The sequence below is a fragment of the Parasteatoda tepidariorum genome, chromosome 5 (assembly GCF_043381705.1).
Source record: "Parasteatoda tepidariorum isolate YZ-2023 chromosome 5, CAS_Ptep_4.0, whole genome shotgun sequence".
Taxonomy (NCBI): Eukaryota; Metazoa; Arthropoda; class Arachnida; order Araneae; family Theridiidae; genus Parasteatoda; species Parasteatoda tepidariorum.
The window spans coordinates 6,440,146-6,457,639 of NC_092208.1; the positions used below are offsets into that span (position 1 = coordinate 6,440,146).

The following is a 17,494-nucleotide window of genomic DNA, read 5'->3' on the forward strand; positions in this document are numbered from 1 at the left end:
TTAAATAATGCTTATTAATTACAAATCTTCTAAATGCTTACAATATTTAAGATCATTTTTCAGGCAAGCCATTTATGATAAGACTGTTTGATGCACTTTATGATACCCTGGTCCATCGGCTGCAACTTTGCTGTTGTGTTTGGCGGGAGAAACTGCAAGTTTACTGCTTTCTAATTAGGTAGATCACTATGTGCTGTGCATTTATCCATAACGAATATCACTTTTCTTTTTTTAGCGAAGAATTTCCGATCCAATTTTCTTACATAGTCTTCAAATAAAACTGATGTCATCCAAAACTTTTTGCTAGACTTGTAATCCAAAGGATACGTTTTTACATTCTTGAAACATCGGGGATTTCGGTATTTTCCGATAACAAGTAAGGGCAATTTCTCTGTTCCAAACGCATTTCCTCCTACTAGGACAGTCAAACGTTCCTTGCTCATTTTACCCCCTGAGCAGTTTTCATTTAAAAAATAAACCCATTTCATCAATATTGAAAACATCATTTTAACTGTATCCTTGAAGTAAATTTGGTAACGTTTCATTTAACCACTGTTCACATACTTCAAGAGGGACAGCTTTAGCTTCTCCATGATGAGTGCGAAAGACATTGTGTTGGTGTTGCAAAGGAAGGGGCAAGATATCAGTTCCTAGTTTTTTTTTCTNCAATATTGAAAACATCATTTTAACTGTATCCTTGAAGTAAATTTGGTAAAGTTTCATTTAACCACTGTTCACATACTTCAAGAGGGACAGCTTTAGCTTCTCCATGATGAGTGTGAAAGACATTGTGTTTGTGTTGCAAAGGAAGGGGCAAGATATCAGCTCCTAGTTTTTTTTTCTTGCTTTCAAAGATCAAAAAAAAAAAAAATTCGAGTTAAAGGGAGTAAAATTCGAGTAATCGAGAATAATTAACATGAAATTGGAGATAAAAGGGTCGGGACCTCATTAAAAAATCGAGTTATAGTAATATTCGAGTTATCGTACTTCTGGTTATAGCGAATTGACTGTATCTAGTCGGACCTACTTCCCATATTATTTCAGAACATTTCAAACTTGTTAACGCAATTTATGGAGGAAATGACCTTTAATTGATTTTCAAAGCCATTTAAATATTAGAGAAAGCAGTAAAATTCCTTTCTCCTTTTGTTTGCAAACCAAAAACTCAGACAAAATTAACGAATTTTATCAGTAGCAATTAAACTTAAAAACACATGTGGTAATGTAGATTTAAAATTACTTTTACAATAAATGCAGCTATAATTTTATACATTTATGTATAAACTTAGCCTTTTAGTTGAAAATGTATGTAGCATTAAAGTGTAAGAATGGATTATGCTTTGCTCTATCCTTGCTTTCCATGCAGTTTTCCTTTATGGTCAAGATTTATAAAATAAATAGTAGATACTAGTATACAAGATAAAGGTGTATCAATTGCTATTTTAATTATGCCTAGTGTTTATGAACTTAAAACCAGTTTTGTGTTGCTTAAGTATTTAAAAAGAAAATTTTCTATTTAACAAATTTTCCATATAACGAATTTATTATCTGGATTTAGCGACTTCGTTAAATAGAGGTCCGGCTGAGTATATATATATATCAAATACTTAAAGAAACTAACTCTTTCCAGAATAAATTTCCCCTTTTTTTGAAGAACTATTTATTCATAGCTGTGGATTTTATAGTACTCAAATTTATTTCAATCACTTAAATTCTCACTGCAATCAACAAAAGCAAATCTGTTTTACAATAAGAAATGCATTATTACGTGGTATTAATATAATTTTCCACATGGATGGTAATAAGTTTTGTCTAAGCTTTTGTTACCTAATAAACTGATAAAAGTGGATCTAAATAAAGATACTTCTACAGGGTTGCCACTCAAATCTGGAAAAAAAATTCCCTGTTTTGTCCCTGTACATATTATACACAATATATTAAGAGGAAACACAACAATTACTTTGCTCTTGCGTGAGCTATATTGGGCTCTATATATATATATGAAAATAAGAAACNCTATTACTTATAAAAGTGCAGGCCATATGGCTAGATTCTTAAGTTCTGATAAAAGTTTTATGAGAGATCCATTTGCTTTAAAAATTTCTACTTTGGTTCGCTACCACTAGAAAGAATTATTTTCAAAATCCTCATAAGTTGGAGGGTATGCATCATAGATTACGATTTGAGTGGTCACCATTTTTTAAAGGACGAAATTAAGAAACAAAATTCCCTGTATTTCCTAGTTTGTAAAGAAAAAATCTAAATTCTCTGCTATTTTAGGTGATTTTTAAATTCCCTGTATTTTCCAGGTTTTTCTCTATTTACCCTGTGGAGTGGCAACCCTGTCCCCAAAAATTCAAGCACAATCGAATGGAAGCCTTATCAAACTTTTTTGTCAATTAAAAACTATACTATAACTGTTTCCAAAGGTCAAGAAAACTGAGGTGGGCACAATAGGCCTTGGACCTCTATGGGCTGTCATGCCTCTGAGTTTAGTTTTTAGTTTAGTACTAACACTTACTTTGAAAGAGGATACAACAAAATAGATGCTTCACTCCCCATTTTTTCAACACCTTTCACTTTAAATCTAAAAGAGCAAATATTTACATAAGTTTAAAATATAAAAAATTGATAACCATGCCCTATACTAATAAGCCTTTTTACTATTTATAATAGATAGGTGATAATTAAAAAAAATAATAAGAAAGATTCTTATTAATTAAACAATAAAAAAAGTACCAAAGAAGTTTTAAATGAATCTAAAAGAGCAAATACTTACATACGTTTAATATATAAAAAATTTATAAACATGCCCTTTACTTAAAAGCCTTTTTACTAGAACAATTTATAATAGGTAATAATTTAAAAAAAATAAATTATTAATTGAACAACAATAAGAAAAAAAGCTGCCAAAGAAAGTTTTAAATTAAATTAGGATATTTCAAATATTTTAAATTAAAGCAAAAATCAACAGAAATGAAAAAGAAATAAAGTATAAACATTGATATACTACTATAGTTTCAGTTCTATAAACAAGAACCTTCTTCAGCGTTTAAACACTAAATAATCAGGTAAGGAGATATGTGAAAAGTGATTTAACTAGGAGGAACCCCAAGTCAAAATTTCTGATGGTTTTTCATTGATAGACTAATCTAATCTTGATGCTAACCATCAATAATTCCATCATGAACCATTATATTTTTGATGGTACCCAACACCCCGAGGTAGGAATTCGGACTGATTTATAATGGTCCAACACAAGAATAGAGACTTGTTTTGATGGTTTGTTCATGTTAAACCATCAGAAATTTCCATCATAGTTTCATGGAAATCAAATATTGGAATAATCATGAACAACCATCATCATAATGTAGGAATTCGGATTGATTTGTGATGGGCCAGCATAAAGAAACAAATTGTTTTGATGGCACATTCCTGAGAACCAACAAGAATTCCCATTAAACTATCATGGAAATGTATAGCTGGAACCATCACAGATTGTTGGTCCAAGAGAATCAAACTTCTCTTGATGGTTAACCATCATAGTATTAAAGTGGATTTTTCCCTCATGGAATGATGGAAGTTTGCTGGCATATAAAAAACCACAAATGCAAAATGGAGGATGATAGTGAACATCAATTAATGTGGGACCATCATGAATCACACTGAAACCTACATAAACCATCAAAATGATTTGTTGGAACCATCAAGAATTTTGACTGGGGACAAGTTTGAACTTGAATATAAAAAAGGGTGATAAGTAACAAGTGTGAGGGATTATGGCAGAAGCACAGGGTCCAAAAAAAAATTAAATTAGAATTCCAAGCTTTAGAATAGGATTTTCTTTACCATTTTACTGTCATTTTGTGTTAAAACACCGAGGAACGTACTCATTTATAGAATAAAAATTACAGCAATGTGCTTTCTGTACTTAAACTGAGCATTATTCACATTATTTTTTGCTTTAGTCTAGATAGCACAAAGTTTACCCTATTCTTTTAATGGATACCTTTTAAAAACATTTATTCAAACAAGCCACATTTGTTAACATGCACGTTCACCCTCGTGAACTCGACACTCTTGACTATTTGGGACTATGATTTTATTTAATAATTACTAACAAAAAATTTTAAGTACAACCATACTTGATTCTCAACTTTGACTCATAATATTAAGCATACCCCTAGTGACTGGGGTAAATTTAATAACATAAAATGAAAATTTTATGCATTTTGTGAAGTTCATGTAACTGAACATGAACTTATATATTGAACAATTAAGAGTTTTGATAATAAAAACCAATTCAGATGATGTAGAAATCTTTTTTAAAAACTTAATTTAATAACAAAAGATGAAAAATTTAACCTCTTTTGCAAAGTACATAAGACTGAGCCTGAACTTATGCATTGAACAATGAGTTAGAAACAATGAATCTTACAGGCTCAGATGCCAAAAATAATTCTCAAGACCTTTCTCTCAAAAGTACCCAACATAACCTCATCTGTACAAGATATGGTCCAGGTTTCTCAAGCATATGTTAAAATTGATCTTAAAAGAGATTTATATCATATAATTTTTGTTTTTCAATGAATTACATTAGATTTTTGGTATTTTTGAATTCCATTAAAACATCTAATGGCTGTAGTAATTCTCCTTTGTATTTCGATTGTAACATTGTTCCTGTTGCTGATTACAGAGCCCAAGTAAAGGAAATTGTCAATAAACTCAAATTTATATTCTGGTGTTATTGAAGACTGTTTTAGTACAAGGCAAACATTTAGTTTTGTTCTCGTTTATTCTCAAGCCCATCTTGAGAGCCACTTTCTCTAAGAAATTTACTAAAGTATTTTACATATTTAGAAACATACAGCTGAAAGAAAGAAATATTCACTATTTGTTTGCTTATGAAAATAAAGCTAAAAAGGATTAGAAGCATATTTATAATTTTCCCTCCCTATCTCCATCTACTTTGATCAGAATCAGGCTAAGGCAGGGGCAGTTGCCCCAGGCCGCCACATTAGAGGCACCCCCAAATCGAATAGAAAGTTTATTTTACGTTACATTCTTTAGCAGAAGGGGCCCCAATTAGGCCAAGTTGACTGAGGAAAAAAAATCTCCTAAAACCTTTATTATAGCAGAAGAAAATATTTCTGAAATGTCGCAACCTTACAAGAGAGTATAATTCAGCACCCCCTACCTAGGTTTTCAGGAATTTGCAATAGTATAAAGTATAAAATCAGAATGTCTGAGGAAAAAGCATACAACCTTTCAAGTTGAGCAAAAAATTCTTCATTTCCATTTTCCATCAGTGTAACAGAGGCAAGTTCAATTTCTTGAGCCTGCAACTACATTAAAAAGAAAAATGATAAGTAAAAGAAATAAACAATGCTCAAAAACAAATTTAATACTAAAATAATAATTGCAGAAGGCTGAAATTTGCAGAAGGATTATAAAACTTACGTAAGAACGAAAGTACAAATTAAGAAAGAAAAACATATAAAAAAGCTGAAAATCTTTTTTCTTTGAATTGCGTGCAATATTATTTTTAATAAAATGAACAAAATTTTGGTATAAAATATTGCATAAATACTGTTTTACTGTCATCAAATATTTGTTTGCAAGCATTTTCATCTATTTGCTAACACAAGGATTATGAAATTACAGTGCTCAATGCCCCATTTCATTAAACTTTCTGCTTAAGAAGGAAGCTAACAAAACATTTTTTTCTTTTTTACTGTTCTATTCTAATTACTTTTCATGGAGGCTTGTAGTTTTATAAATGTATCACCCAAAGAATAGGAAAATCACCTTTACTTGACCAAATTGGAATTATCTTTAACCTATTTTCTGTTATTTTGATATAAATGCTTTAGTTTTATTAGTTATACATTATCAAATTCGAAAGTTCACGAAAGATACTACTAAAATGCAAGCAAAAATTTTTTGACACATGGATTTTAGAATAAATATGAATAATTCACAGAAATCGTCACGTGAATTCGAGATTAATTTTCAAACTTAATAATAATCTATGAAACATGAAAAAATTTAGAAGATTTAACAAGAAAGTGAAGTATTGCTAAACATAAAAATTTTGCTAAACAGTCAAACTTTTGTTATGGATTGCAGGGCTTTTTATTTTGAGAAAATCTGGGTAGTTCATAAGTTATTCCTTTACCAAAAAAGATTATCTTACATCAAAAGAGAAACCAGATTGTAGATCAGTCACAATGGAAAAATACAAATCTTTTCAACTATGAGACCCACACTAGTCAAGAATATATTTTCGATTCAATTATATTTGTCACTCATTTCATTCTATAAATAATATTTGAAATTGTATTTAAAATTTGTTGTTGCATCAAAGAGCAGAAATTAATAAAAAAAAAGGAAGAAAAAAACTAATTCATTCTTAACTATAACTATTCAGAATTACCACATAATGATTACAAAACAAAGGTTAGTAATCTTTATGGGGTAACAGGTTTAATACTTTGGAACCCATTTTTGCAAAAAATAGAAATAATTTTCAGGTACATTTTTTAATCATAGAAAGAAATTAATTTTAATAGGCACTCTCTTTTACATTTAATATCAAAAGCACTTAAAAACAAACACGTGTAATAATTTGATAAAATACTAAAAATACTAATACTTTTACAAAATGCAGATTTGTCTTTTCAAAAATTGGAAATTTGTTCCACCGCCGATCTCCACCTGCCTTGGCATCTGTCAATAAACTTTTATCACTTTATAAAGATTATTATAGGGTTGCCACAGAAAAAAAATGGACAAAATAGTTGCTTTTAGAAGCCTAAAGCATGAAAATAGTTGCNGTGGTTATCGCTATAAACAGGTTAAAAATACATTGAGTAAATAGGAATTTCACCGGGACCTCAAGGAAATATCGCTATAGACAGGTTTATCGTTATAGACAGTATCGTTACACACAGGTTTCACTGTATATATATATATACATAATAAATAAATACAAAAAAACACGAAGAAAGTTAACCTTACAAAGGAATCTGCAGTTTGAACGAATTAAAAACTGAAAACTCAAATTTGCAATTCAAAATTTTCAAAAATTTTTATTTTTTGAGAAAAAAAAGTTCAGTGTATTCAAAAGCTATCGTGGGCTGCAGATTTTGAACCCAATTTATGCTAAAAAAAAAACATTTCTAGGAGTACAGAAAAGTCTCCCAATAGTTTCCTTTTCCTGGAAATAGCTTTTTTTAGCCTTTTCAGGCAAAAAAAGTTGCCACAGTCGCCTCATGCCAAAAATAGTTGCCTTTTAGTCACCTGTGGCAACCCTGTTATAGTACCAAAAAAAAAATGAACGAAATACTAGAATCAACAGAAAATAATACAATACATAAGAGTTCCAAGAAAAATTTCAAAAATTCAATACGAGAATTACTCTGCAAAGATCACATAATAGAAGTTTTATACTCAATTTTTGAAATTAAAAAATTAAAAGTGAACAGCCTTTTAAACACAAACAAAAAGTTTTCTTCTAAAAATTGGTTTTGAACAACAGATCCTATAAATAAGGGCTTTTTGTTTCTCCCTTTTATATCAACATTTTGTTACACTAGTAATATTTTGTGAGTAGAAATACAGCAGACCTGCCAACATTGGAGAAATAAAATAACGGAGATTTCACTAGCCGTATTTCTTAGGCTACAAGCAAAGATTTGATACATTATGCATAATCATGAAAGTAAAAAAAAATAAAGAATAAAGAAATAAATTCAAAATTGGAAATAATATAAGCACTTAAATTTAGAAAAGTAAAAACTGTGTATATAAATCTTAATCTAAAAAATATTTTTTAAACTATTATTCATAACTACTTAAACTATAAACACTCAACATACTGGCAATAGCACCATCTGTTGAGGAATTAGGGAAGCATTTTTGCCATCAGCGGATATTTTATCAGCAATAAATGCTTATTAAAAACTTTCCTTAACAAACACGGATAAATTTGAGAATATATGGGTAAACAGGAGATAGTCATAAAATACAGGAGTCTTCGTTAAAAAACAGGAGACTTGGCAGGTATGATACAGTTTTAATGCAAGTTTTTGTCTATAAATAACATTTATTACTAAGAATCCTAAGCTTACTTTATGAAACAGATAAGATGGAGTTTTAGCATGCCAAATAAGGACGGAAATATCACCACTAGAAATATAAGGTTGTGAATCAAAGAGTAACACATGAAAGACATATCCATCTGTGGTTTTCACTCTGAAAAGTTTAAAAAGAAAATGTTAGACAATCACAGAAATTAGAAAGCTAAATAACAACACGTAACAATGTTTAAAAAAATGTATTTTCCTTTTCCCCCAAAAAAAACTATTCATCTGATTTCATTCACATTTTGTGTTTTGCCAAAAAAAATTACATTAGATGTAAAAATTTGCAATCCTACAATTTCAAACATTTCTTATCATGCTTTCTTTTTACTTGTCATAAATAAAATAAAAGTGAAAAATATTTTTTTGCCTGAAATTATCTTAGCAAATAAGTTTTGTTAGTGAGTGCAAAAAGTCTTTAATTTGTGTATTTTTTGAGATATGACAAATATATATGTAACATAAAAAGCTTCAATTAATCTTTTCATGTTATCCTAATTATTATTCTAATCGAAATTCTTTCTCACACTTTTAAAAGCCACATTCTGTTCTTAAATCTATTTTTGGCTCAAGCATGCATTTAATTAAAAGCAGGACATTTTCCCCTTTGCTTTCTGCGGGAAACGTTCGATCTATTTCATAAACCAACAGCAAATACTAATACTCTTTCCCTAAATTAAGACATTTTACGGACTTTGCAAGATTTTCCCTAACATATAACCAAGGAGCGCAACTTTTCACGTTCACTTTCATGCTTCTCATGACTGCTCTGCCTAATAATTAATAAATAAATTTTGTACCCTCCTTCCCGGCCTAAGACCTCTTTTAATCCTTCCACTCGGCAACGACGTTATATATATATAAAATTGGGAGATAGTAGAGTAGTTATCGCCTATGTTAGGGGTGCACAAGCTGCGGCCCACCAACACTCGTAACAGCAATTTAAACAAAAATTTTGAAAAATCAAAACAAAAAAAAAAAAATTTTGAAAAATGGAGGAAAAAAAAATCGAAATTTTTAAATTTCCGCCTTTAAGTTTTTGATGCACCCAATCTCAATCAATTTAGTTTTTCGATCGCTATTTTTCGATAGTTAACGCTACGAACGTTAGTTTTAAAAATAGTTTTAAAAATCCCAATATTTTTATTAAGTCATTATTACGATACACGAATTTAGAATTTTAGTTATCACTTTTGACGCTCTTCGTGTGTTCCGATTTCACAGTAAATCCAATGGCTTTTCGATGGTTAATGCTACCCATTTTCACTTTGTTTCCGAAATCACGATTTTCGAAAGTTATGAAAGCATTATTTGCAGAAAATTCATAGCAAATATAAATGACTTTTGATCCTTTTTTCGGCAGTTATTGTTACACATTTCCGCGTGGTTTTTAAAATTTTGATATTTTAGCACGTTATTATTACGAATAGCAAGTAAAGAATCATTCATTTAGATAACTATTTTTTGACGTGGTCCATTGTGCAAAATTATTTATCCATCGTTTACTTTAGTAATTACTGTTATGCAATTCTGCAAGGTTTTGAAAGTCCCAATATTTTTATACGCTATTGCGACACTTTAATTTCAAATCCCGCATTTAAATACATCACTTTTTGACATCATAAATCCATTTTTCATTACATAAAAACACAATTATACTTCCTCCTCTTCAAATGATCGCCATCAGAGTTCCGTCATTTTATTATAATTCATTAATTTAAAATATGTTCAATTAAGTTATAAGGTATTTAAATTGAAGACTTGAGAATATATCTGTTATACCAACCAATTAAGATTTATTTCAAATCATCAGTACTTAGATACTTAAATAGTAAGCAATGGCGTTATACAATGCAACTGCTAAGTCCGGTAAAATCCTAGAATCGCACACCTCTTGGCGCCTTTCAGAAATCTCGCCAAGTTGGCAATTTACTGGGATCAACGTTGCTTTTTGATTATTAAAAATTATTACAAATTTATTAATATATTTTTTAATTGGATAAAAATTTACTTCAACATTTTCAACCGGTATCGCACAAAAAAAAATTAAAAAACGAAATAACGACGATTCTAACAAGAGATTAGAATAAAGTAAAATTAACGTTAATAATAAATATAATAATAATAAATAAAGTTCAAAATAATCTCCCCGAAATATCCTCCAGAAGACTAGTTTGGCGAGATTTCAAAAACTTGTTTGGCGACGTTTGAAAAAATCGCCAAATGGCGGGTTATTCTAGGATTCACCCCTAAATCCAATCAATTGCTCAAAAATTCTTAAGAGTGTTCCAAAATTAATTATCTTGTTTGCGATATTATTTAAACAAGGATGTTTAAGGCGGTGAAGACTGTGTAAGTTTTATTCAAATTAAAGTATAGATATTTCAATTACATATTTTACTATTTGCCTTCCTTAATGTATTTAAAAAAAAAATTTATTTAATAAAAATATACACAGAATAAATCACAGCTAACTTGATGAATACAATTTTAAAAATCACAATCGTGATGTATTTTGAATTTATAATTCTTTACTTAAGTTACATTTTAAGCTGTTAAGCATCTTTTTAACTTTGAGAACATGTGCTTTAAATTTCAGTGAATTTAAGTTTCGTCGTCACACTTCTATCAGTTTGTTTTTCGTGTAATTTGATAACACAACTCTTAAGCCAATAAAAACAATAAATCTTTTTTAGATTATTTTTAATGTACTTTACATAAATCGTCATAAGGTTATTTTTATGCACAGTATGCGAGTTCCATTTTAATGCAATAGATTTTGGTTGCATCTGGTGTTTATATTTAGGGAGTAAAATCGAAAAGGCACGCGCTATTCATCAAAATTTCTTCGTTTTACACAATCTGCTTAGGTTAATGCAGCGTTTTCCAAACTGGGAGGCGCGGACTAGTCTAAAGGGAGCCGCGAAAATTAGTCACAGTGAACAATTTTCCAAATTACTGCTAAAGTTTTCTATGCAAAAAATGACAGAATAAATTAAAAAATACCATCGATCTTTATCGCGCATAGTTCAACTAAACATTTCGTAACTTAGCATCCATATACCTAGGCGTCCTAGACCCCGGCAAATCTTTTGAACCAAGGCCGTCGTTAATTTGGCGACACTAGCACCACTCGACCGACACAACTTAACAAAAGCCAGATGCGCGCACTAACACCACTGGATGCCACACATCCAGAAAAGATCGACGCACGTTTAGCTCACCAATTTGGTTCGTGTCCCAGCTAATATTTAATTGGTTCAGCAGTGTTAGGTTGTGTTTCTATTGTTATTGACGTGATTGCCTACTGATCATAATAGTAATTTAATAGTTTTATTTTTTTAGAATAATATAATATTATTCCTAATATTTCCAGACAAATGGATAAGTTTTTGATAGGATAAAAGCGAAAATCCACTAATAATGAAGATTCTGATGTTGGCACAAGTAGTGGGAATACAAGCCACAAGGAACAGGCAGGAAGAACTCCCAAGACAAGGAAATACGACTTATCCTATTTATCGTTCGGATTTACTAATATTATTAACGATAATGTGGAAAAACCAATGTGTTTGTTGTGTTCAAAAGTTTTGGCTGCTGATAGTATGAGACCCGGCACCTTGAAACTATTAATTCTGAATACGTTGGTAAGCTCCAAGAATTTTTTCAAAAAAAATTGGATGAGTTATCTAAAAACAAGCAGAATTTCAAAAAAATTTTTCATATTCCATCAAATGCATTACTAGCATCATACCTAGTGTCGTACAGAATCGTGTAAAAAACCCCACACAATAACAGAAACCTTAGTTTTGCCGGCAGCTATTGATATGGTCAAAACAATGTTTGGCCAATCTTATCTTATACGAATCAGCTGAGACAAATACCGCTTGCTGCTAATACAATTGGCAGAAGAATTGATGATATATCTGAAGATCTTTGTGACCAATTAGTTTCTCGAATGCGTACTTCAAAATTCGCCATACAAGTAGATGAAGCTACTGATGTAGCTAAAGACGCATATTTAATTGCATATGTTCGATATGTGGACGATACTAATATAATTGAAGATATCTTATTTTACAAACCAATTCCTGACAGAGCCACATCCAATGAAATTTTCAAAATACTAGACAGATTTTTTAATGAGAACTGCATAATGTGGAATAATTGCATTGGGCTCTGTACTGACGGTGTACAATCAATGGCGGGACACAAAACTGGTCTTCAAACACTAGTTAAAATGAAAACACCTGAGGTACTCTGGACGCACCGCATGCTCCACGGAGAAGCTCTCGTATCAAAAACTATAAGCGAGGAGCTTAACAATGTTTCTGCAAAGGTAACGAAAGATATAAATTACATAAAAAACAGTCCATTAAAAGCAAGGTTGTTCGCAAAACTGTGTGAAGATATGCGAGCTAATTACATGTCACTTCTGTACTATTGTGAAGTGCGCTGGCTATCTCGTGCAAAAGTGATTCAAAGGGTACTTGAACTCAAAGAAGAAATTGCTTTGTTTCTCGAGGAAAATCATAATGAAGACGGCAATATGTTTAGGGATGATAATTTTATCGTTAAACTTACATATTTGGTTGACATTTTTGAAAAATTGAGTGTTCTTAATAAATCAATACAAGGACCGCAAATGCATTTGCTTACACAAAAAGACGAAGTGAAAGCATTTATTGAAAGAGTGGAGCTATGGAAATCAAATTTGCAAAGAAATAAGATTGACATGTTTCCACGTTTAATTTTATGCGCCCGAGATAACATAGAAGCAAACAAAATTCTCTTTGTGGAACACTTGAATGGTTTGTTGCTTCAATTTTCGAATTATTTTGGTGATCTTGATTTTACAAGGTTTGCATGGATACAGAATCCATTTATCGACGAAGAAGATGATGAATTTGGATTGACAAGTATTGAAAAAGAAAAATTGACTGAATTATCTTGTGATACTACATTAAAACATAAATTTCAGACTGCATCTCTGGTTCAATTCTGGTTGAATCTTCATACAGAATATAACACTTTGTCAAACAAAGCTTTGAAAGTACTGCTGCCATTCGCAACATCATATTTATGCGAAACGGGATTTTCTGTCTTGGCTGCAATGAAATCCAAATATCAAGCTCGTTTAGTTGTAGAAAAAGAGCTACGAGTAGCTATATCGTAACAAACACCAAGATTTGATAAACTTTGTGCTAATAGACAAGCACACCCATCTCATTAAAAACAATAATAAAATATCGTTTTCCATTAGTTTGTATGAATAAATTTTATAAGAGTAAAAATGTTTGTGTTTTCATTTTATGAAATCTTCAGGGGGGGCTCCAAATGATTAAATATTTTTAAGGGAGGCGTAGTAACATCAAGTTTGGAAACCACTGTCCTAAGTCATGCCGTTGATCACGGAAATGTAAAGTCCTGTCAATCATGATCCTCCTGAACCCTTACGGACTGTTTCGGGAATGCTTTTAATTTACTTTAATGCCATAAACGTATATTATTTAAGACGTTTATACACTTCTGTGGTCAAAAGTTTCTTTTTTCGCCCAGAAAACTAAAAGCTAAAAACAAACTGAACTACGAATTGTACAGAAGCTACCGCGATCTGACCCATAAAGAATTCCGTAAGCAGTTCCAGAGGTTGGTGAACAATAGCGAGCAGGTTCTTACCTACTATCCAATATGAATTTCTCGACCGGGACTTTTCATTTTTGACCTGCACATTAAAAACCTCGCAAGTTTTTAATATGTTAAAAAACAATAAAATGAAATTCTGCAAGCTTTAGTTTTTAATTCTCGATCACTTTCTTAACTCTCTTGCAATAAGCATCCCAGTAAATGATATAGATTGTCATGTTGTAACCTCATACAATCAGAAAAAAATGTTTTCAGTTATAAAGATCCAAATTAGCTTTAAACGGTTTAATCCTGACATTAAACAGAAAGAAATCATTTAAGTTAGCTAAGAATTTAATGAATATAACAAATTGAAACAATAAAATGTTTACAAAAATTTTTGATATTATATATTTCTATTTTTTTTCAAAGACTAATAAATACAGTTTATTTATTTACTTATTTTTTATAATTTAAATATTTTTATTGCTAAATGTTTAATGATTTTGGTTCATAAAAAAATAACAAATAAAGAAGCTTAATTTTTTTTCTTCTTATTTTAATACTTTTTCAAATGTTGGCAATCACTTTTGTTATCTTTTTAAAATTTTTAAGCACGCTGCTGCAACCAAAAATTTTTTGAACTTTTTAAAAAGTGAAAAATTAAATATTAAATTACCATCAAAATATTTTAATTTGTTTATAGTATTACTTTTATAATACTTTTAATTCCAACTCACTTTTGTCATGACCAGGTCGCCGCACAACCAGAGAAACACATTTATTGTAAATATTTAAAGTAAAAATGTAGATATGAATGTATATATTAATATGAATGTATATATTAATATGAATGAATATATTAATAGGAATGTATATATTAATGTAAATATAATTTTATTCCTCATTATTTATTATCTTATTCCTACTATTTTTAACTTAATGTTTCATTACTCCTATTTTTGTTTTTTCCTTGTAAACATATATTTTGGTATTTTCAATTATATGACTCCCCCCTTTACTCACCAGTTTATTTCAACTTTGTGACTTAACTATGTAAGACCACAACACTGGTTTAGTCGTTAAATGGCGATTAGCGCCAACATGCTGAGATTCATTTTATTTCCAATAATTCCGACTTTCGTAAAAGAAAAACGAAACAAAACAAAAAATGATAATGGCATTTTAAAAGGAAATATAATCCGCACCGAATAACCTTTTAAAATTTGAAAGTATCATTTCTGGAATTCGTTAAAATCTTCCTCGAATCTGAAATCCGGTTTGGATTTACTAAAGCTAGCGGATACGTATGAATGAAAGTATTATCTTCCTTCTTTAGCTCGTCTGCGGTTGAAATCTATGTCATCATACCCACTCGTGATGTATTCACATCTTCGAGGACATCCTCTAATATTCACATACGTAAGGCGAAGTTCCCCCATTTTTCATCTGCCTTTCTGCATGACATCAGCAAATGAAAAGTTTTCGAAAAAGAACCATCATTATGTTTCTATTCAGTTTAATTAATTCATTTGTTCATTTTTAAATCTTGAAATCAGTAGAAGTGTGAGATGCAATGTCACAAAATGGCGGAGAATTTAATATTTTTGGAAGTTTTATACAGTGGCGAAATAAAACGATTGCTACCTTTCTACGAATATTACCGTTTATAGTAAATGATCCGGCATGATAAGTGCTAATAATTAATTAGATTTAGGATAATGCATTTAAACTTTCGAAGCGCAAACATTTTGTGCTATGCACGGCCAAAAGTTCCATTTACTATGACAAAAATATAAAATAGGATATTTTATGATCTCATTGTATTTTACCTTCAGGTCGGTTTGATAATTATTTTGCAGAAAATTTGAAATTATTTTACAGAAATTGGAAACATTTAAAGCGAAACAAACATAGTTTTCTTAATAAATAATTAAAAAAAAAAAATCAAGTTAGTACATATTGATTTTTATGTTTTGAGTCTGTCGGCAAACAATAGTACATTTATTGCTCTTAACTAAAACCGATTTTCTTTATTAGGAACTTATAACAATATTTAGTAACAAAAAAATTCATATTTGACAAATTGATTGCGTGAATACGCTAATTTAAAAGAAATTTAGTTTGATCAAGAAAAGCTCTTTCCTAGTAGTTTCCTTGTTCTTTAATTGCACTGCCTTCTATTTCTTAAGAATTTCAAAAATATCGAAACATCATAAAAATTTTAAGAAACAGTGAAAGGGATAATTTAGAAATCGTGAAATACGATATTATCCAATAACTATTTTTTAGACTTAATGTTGAAATAAAACTTTTTAAATCGTCTGAAATTAAGAAAATAATGATGTGATAATCGTAATCGAAGAATAAACACAATCGTTTGCGTTATTAAAATTCATAGAAAAAACTTTTCCGCTTGTCGTTTTGCAAGTCTTCAACACAGTGAAGAGCGATAGCACGGAACGTTACGACTGCTATAGAACTCGGCATGTGGCCTTGCTTTTATGCACCGTAATCCAACACCTTTTTTTTTCTCCCCCTTTTGCACAATATGTGTTGTTATTATACATCAGAACACGCTAAAAACAATTTGTTCAAGGGTACTCGATGCTTGGAAAATCCTCCTTTATTANTTTTTTGTGTACTTTGATAACAAAATTCTGAAACGAATAAAAATAACAAATCTTCATGAAATTATTTTTTATGCACAGTATGCATGTTCCATTTTTATGCATTAGTTATTAGTTGAATTTGATGTTTATATTTTGAGAGTAAAATAGAAAAGGCACGCGCTATTCATCAAAATTTCTTCGTTTTATATAATTTGCTTAGGTTAATGAATGATTTAAATAATAAATACATCTATCCCCACATGAAATAAGCATTCAGTTTTTAATTTTCGTAATTAAATTTGTTGGTTCACATATAAGTACCAGTTTGTTCTGTGCTGCACTCAAAGTTATTTATTTACTAATTTAAATAATGTTTATAACTTCACATGTTTCGAGTATTATTGTTCATATTATCTTATCTAAAATAAGAAGAAATTATTTTATCTTAATTTTGTTGCTTTGTAGGCGTTTCGTATTTTTAATTCAAAATCTAAATCTTCGCCGGAATGGAATATCGTCAAAGATTAATCTTAGTTACTTAAAAAGTTTTTTAATACCCAAGTTAAAAACTTGTTGAAGAACACACCAATATCCAACAGATTTAATACTTTAAGCTTGAAAACATTTAAAGGAACAAAATATTCGGGTATTAAATAGTTTTTCAAACGTTTTAAGACCTTCATTCGCCAAAAGAGCAACATTAAAAATAGTGCTAAAGATGCCTTTTTCAAATATTTGAGATAAAAACCTAATACTTCTGAAACTTATCACTTGATTTATAGGTATTAGTTTACAACCATGTATGTTTGAAAATATGAAAATTAACAAATTTTTACGAGATAAGCCAGAAACCAAACATCTAACGAAAACAAAAGTAGCTGTGAACCGAAGGCGACGTTATTCACGCCGAAGGAGAAAAAAAATGAAAAAAAGTTTAATTTTGTTTCCTTATCAACCCTTTTCTGGCCTTTACTTAGACCCACGTTAGAAATTTGTTGAAGAACACGCCAATATCCAACAGATTTAATATTTAAAACTTGGATACAATTAAAAGGACAAACTAGTGGGATATAAAATAGTTTTTCAAACGTTATAAACTGGTGAGCTCCTCTT

The 17,494-nt window shown here is 30.1% G+C and overlaps 1 protein-coding gene across 3 annotated transcripts in view; it reads right to left on the bottom strand.

Moving 5' to 3' along the window:
* The window catches only part of LOC107441192 (tudor domain-containing protein 5), a 97,190-nt gene that overhangs the window by 11,323 nt on the left and 68,373 nt on the right, over nt 1-17,494 (bottom strand). For all 3 annotated transcript variants that reach the window (XM_016054396.4, XM_043046447.2, XM_071180949.1), the window contains 3 exons: nt 8,133-8,256; nt 5,266-5,345; nt 2,522-2,587 (listed from right to left, as the gene is read on the bottom strand). In XM_016054396.4, coding sequence (XP_015909882.2) covers nt 2,522-2,587; nt 5,266-5,345; nt 8,133-8,256 — 270 coding nt within the window. The remainder of the gene's footprint in view (nt 1-2,521; nt 2,588-5,265; nt 5,346-8,132; nt 8,257-17,494) is intronic.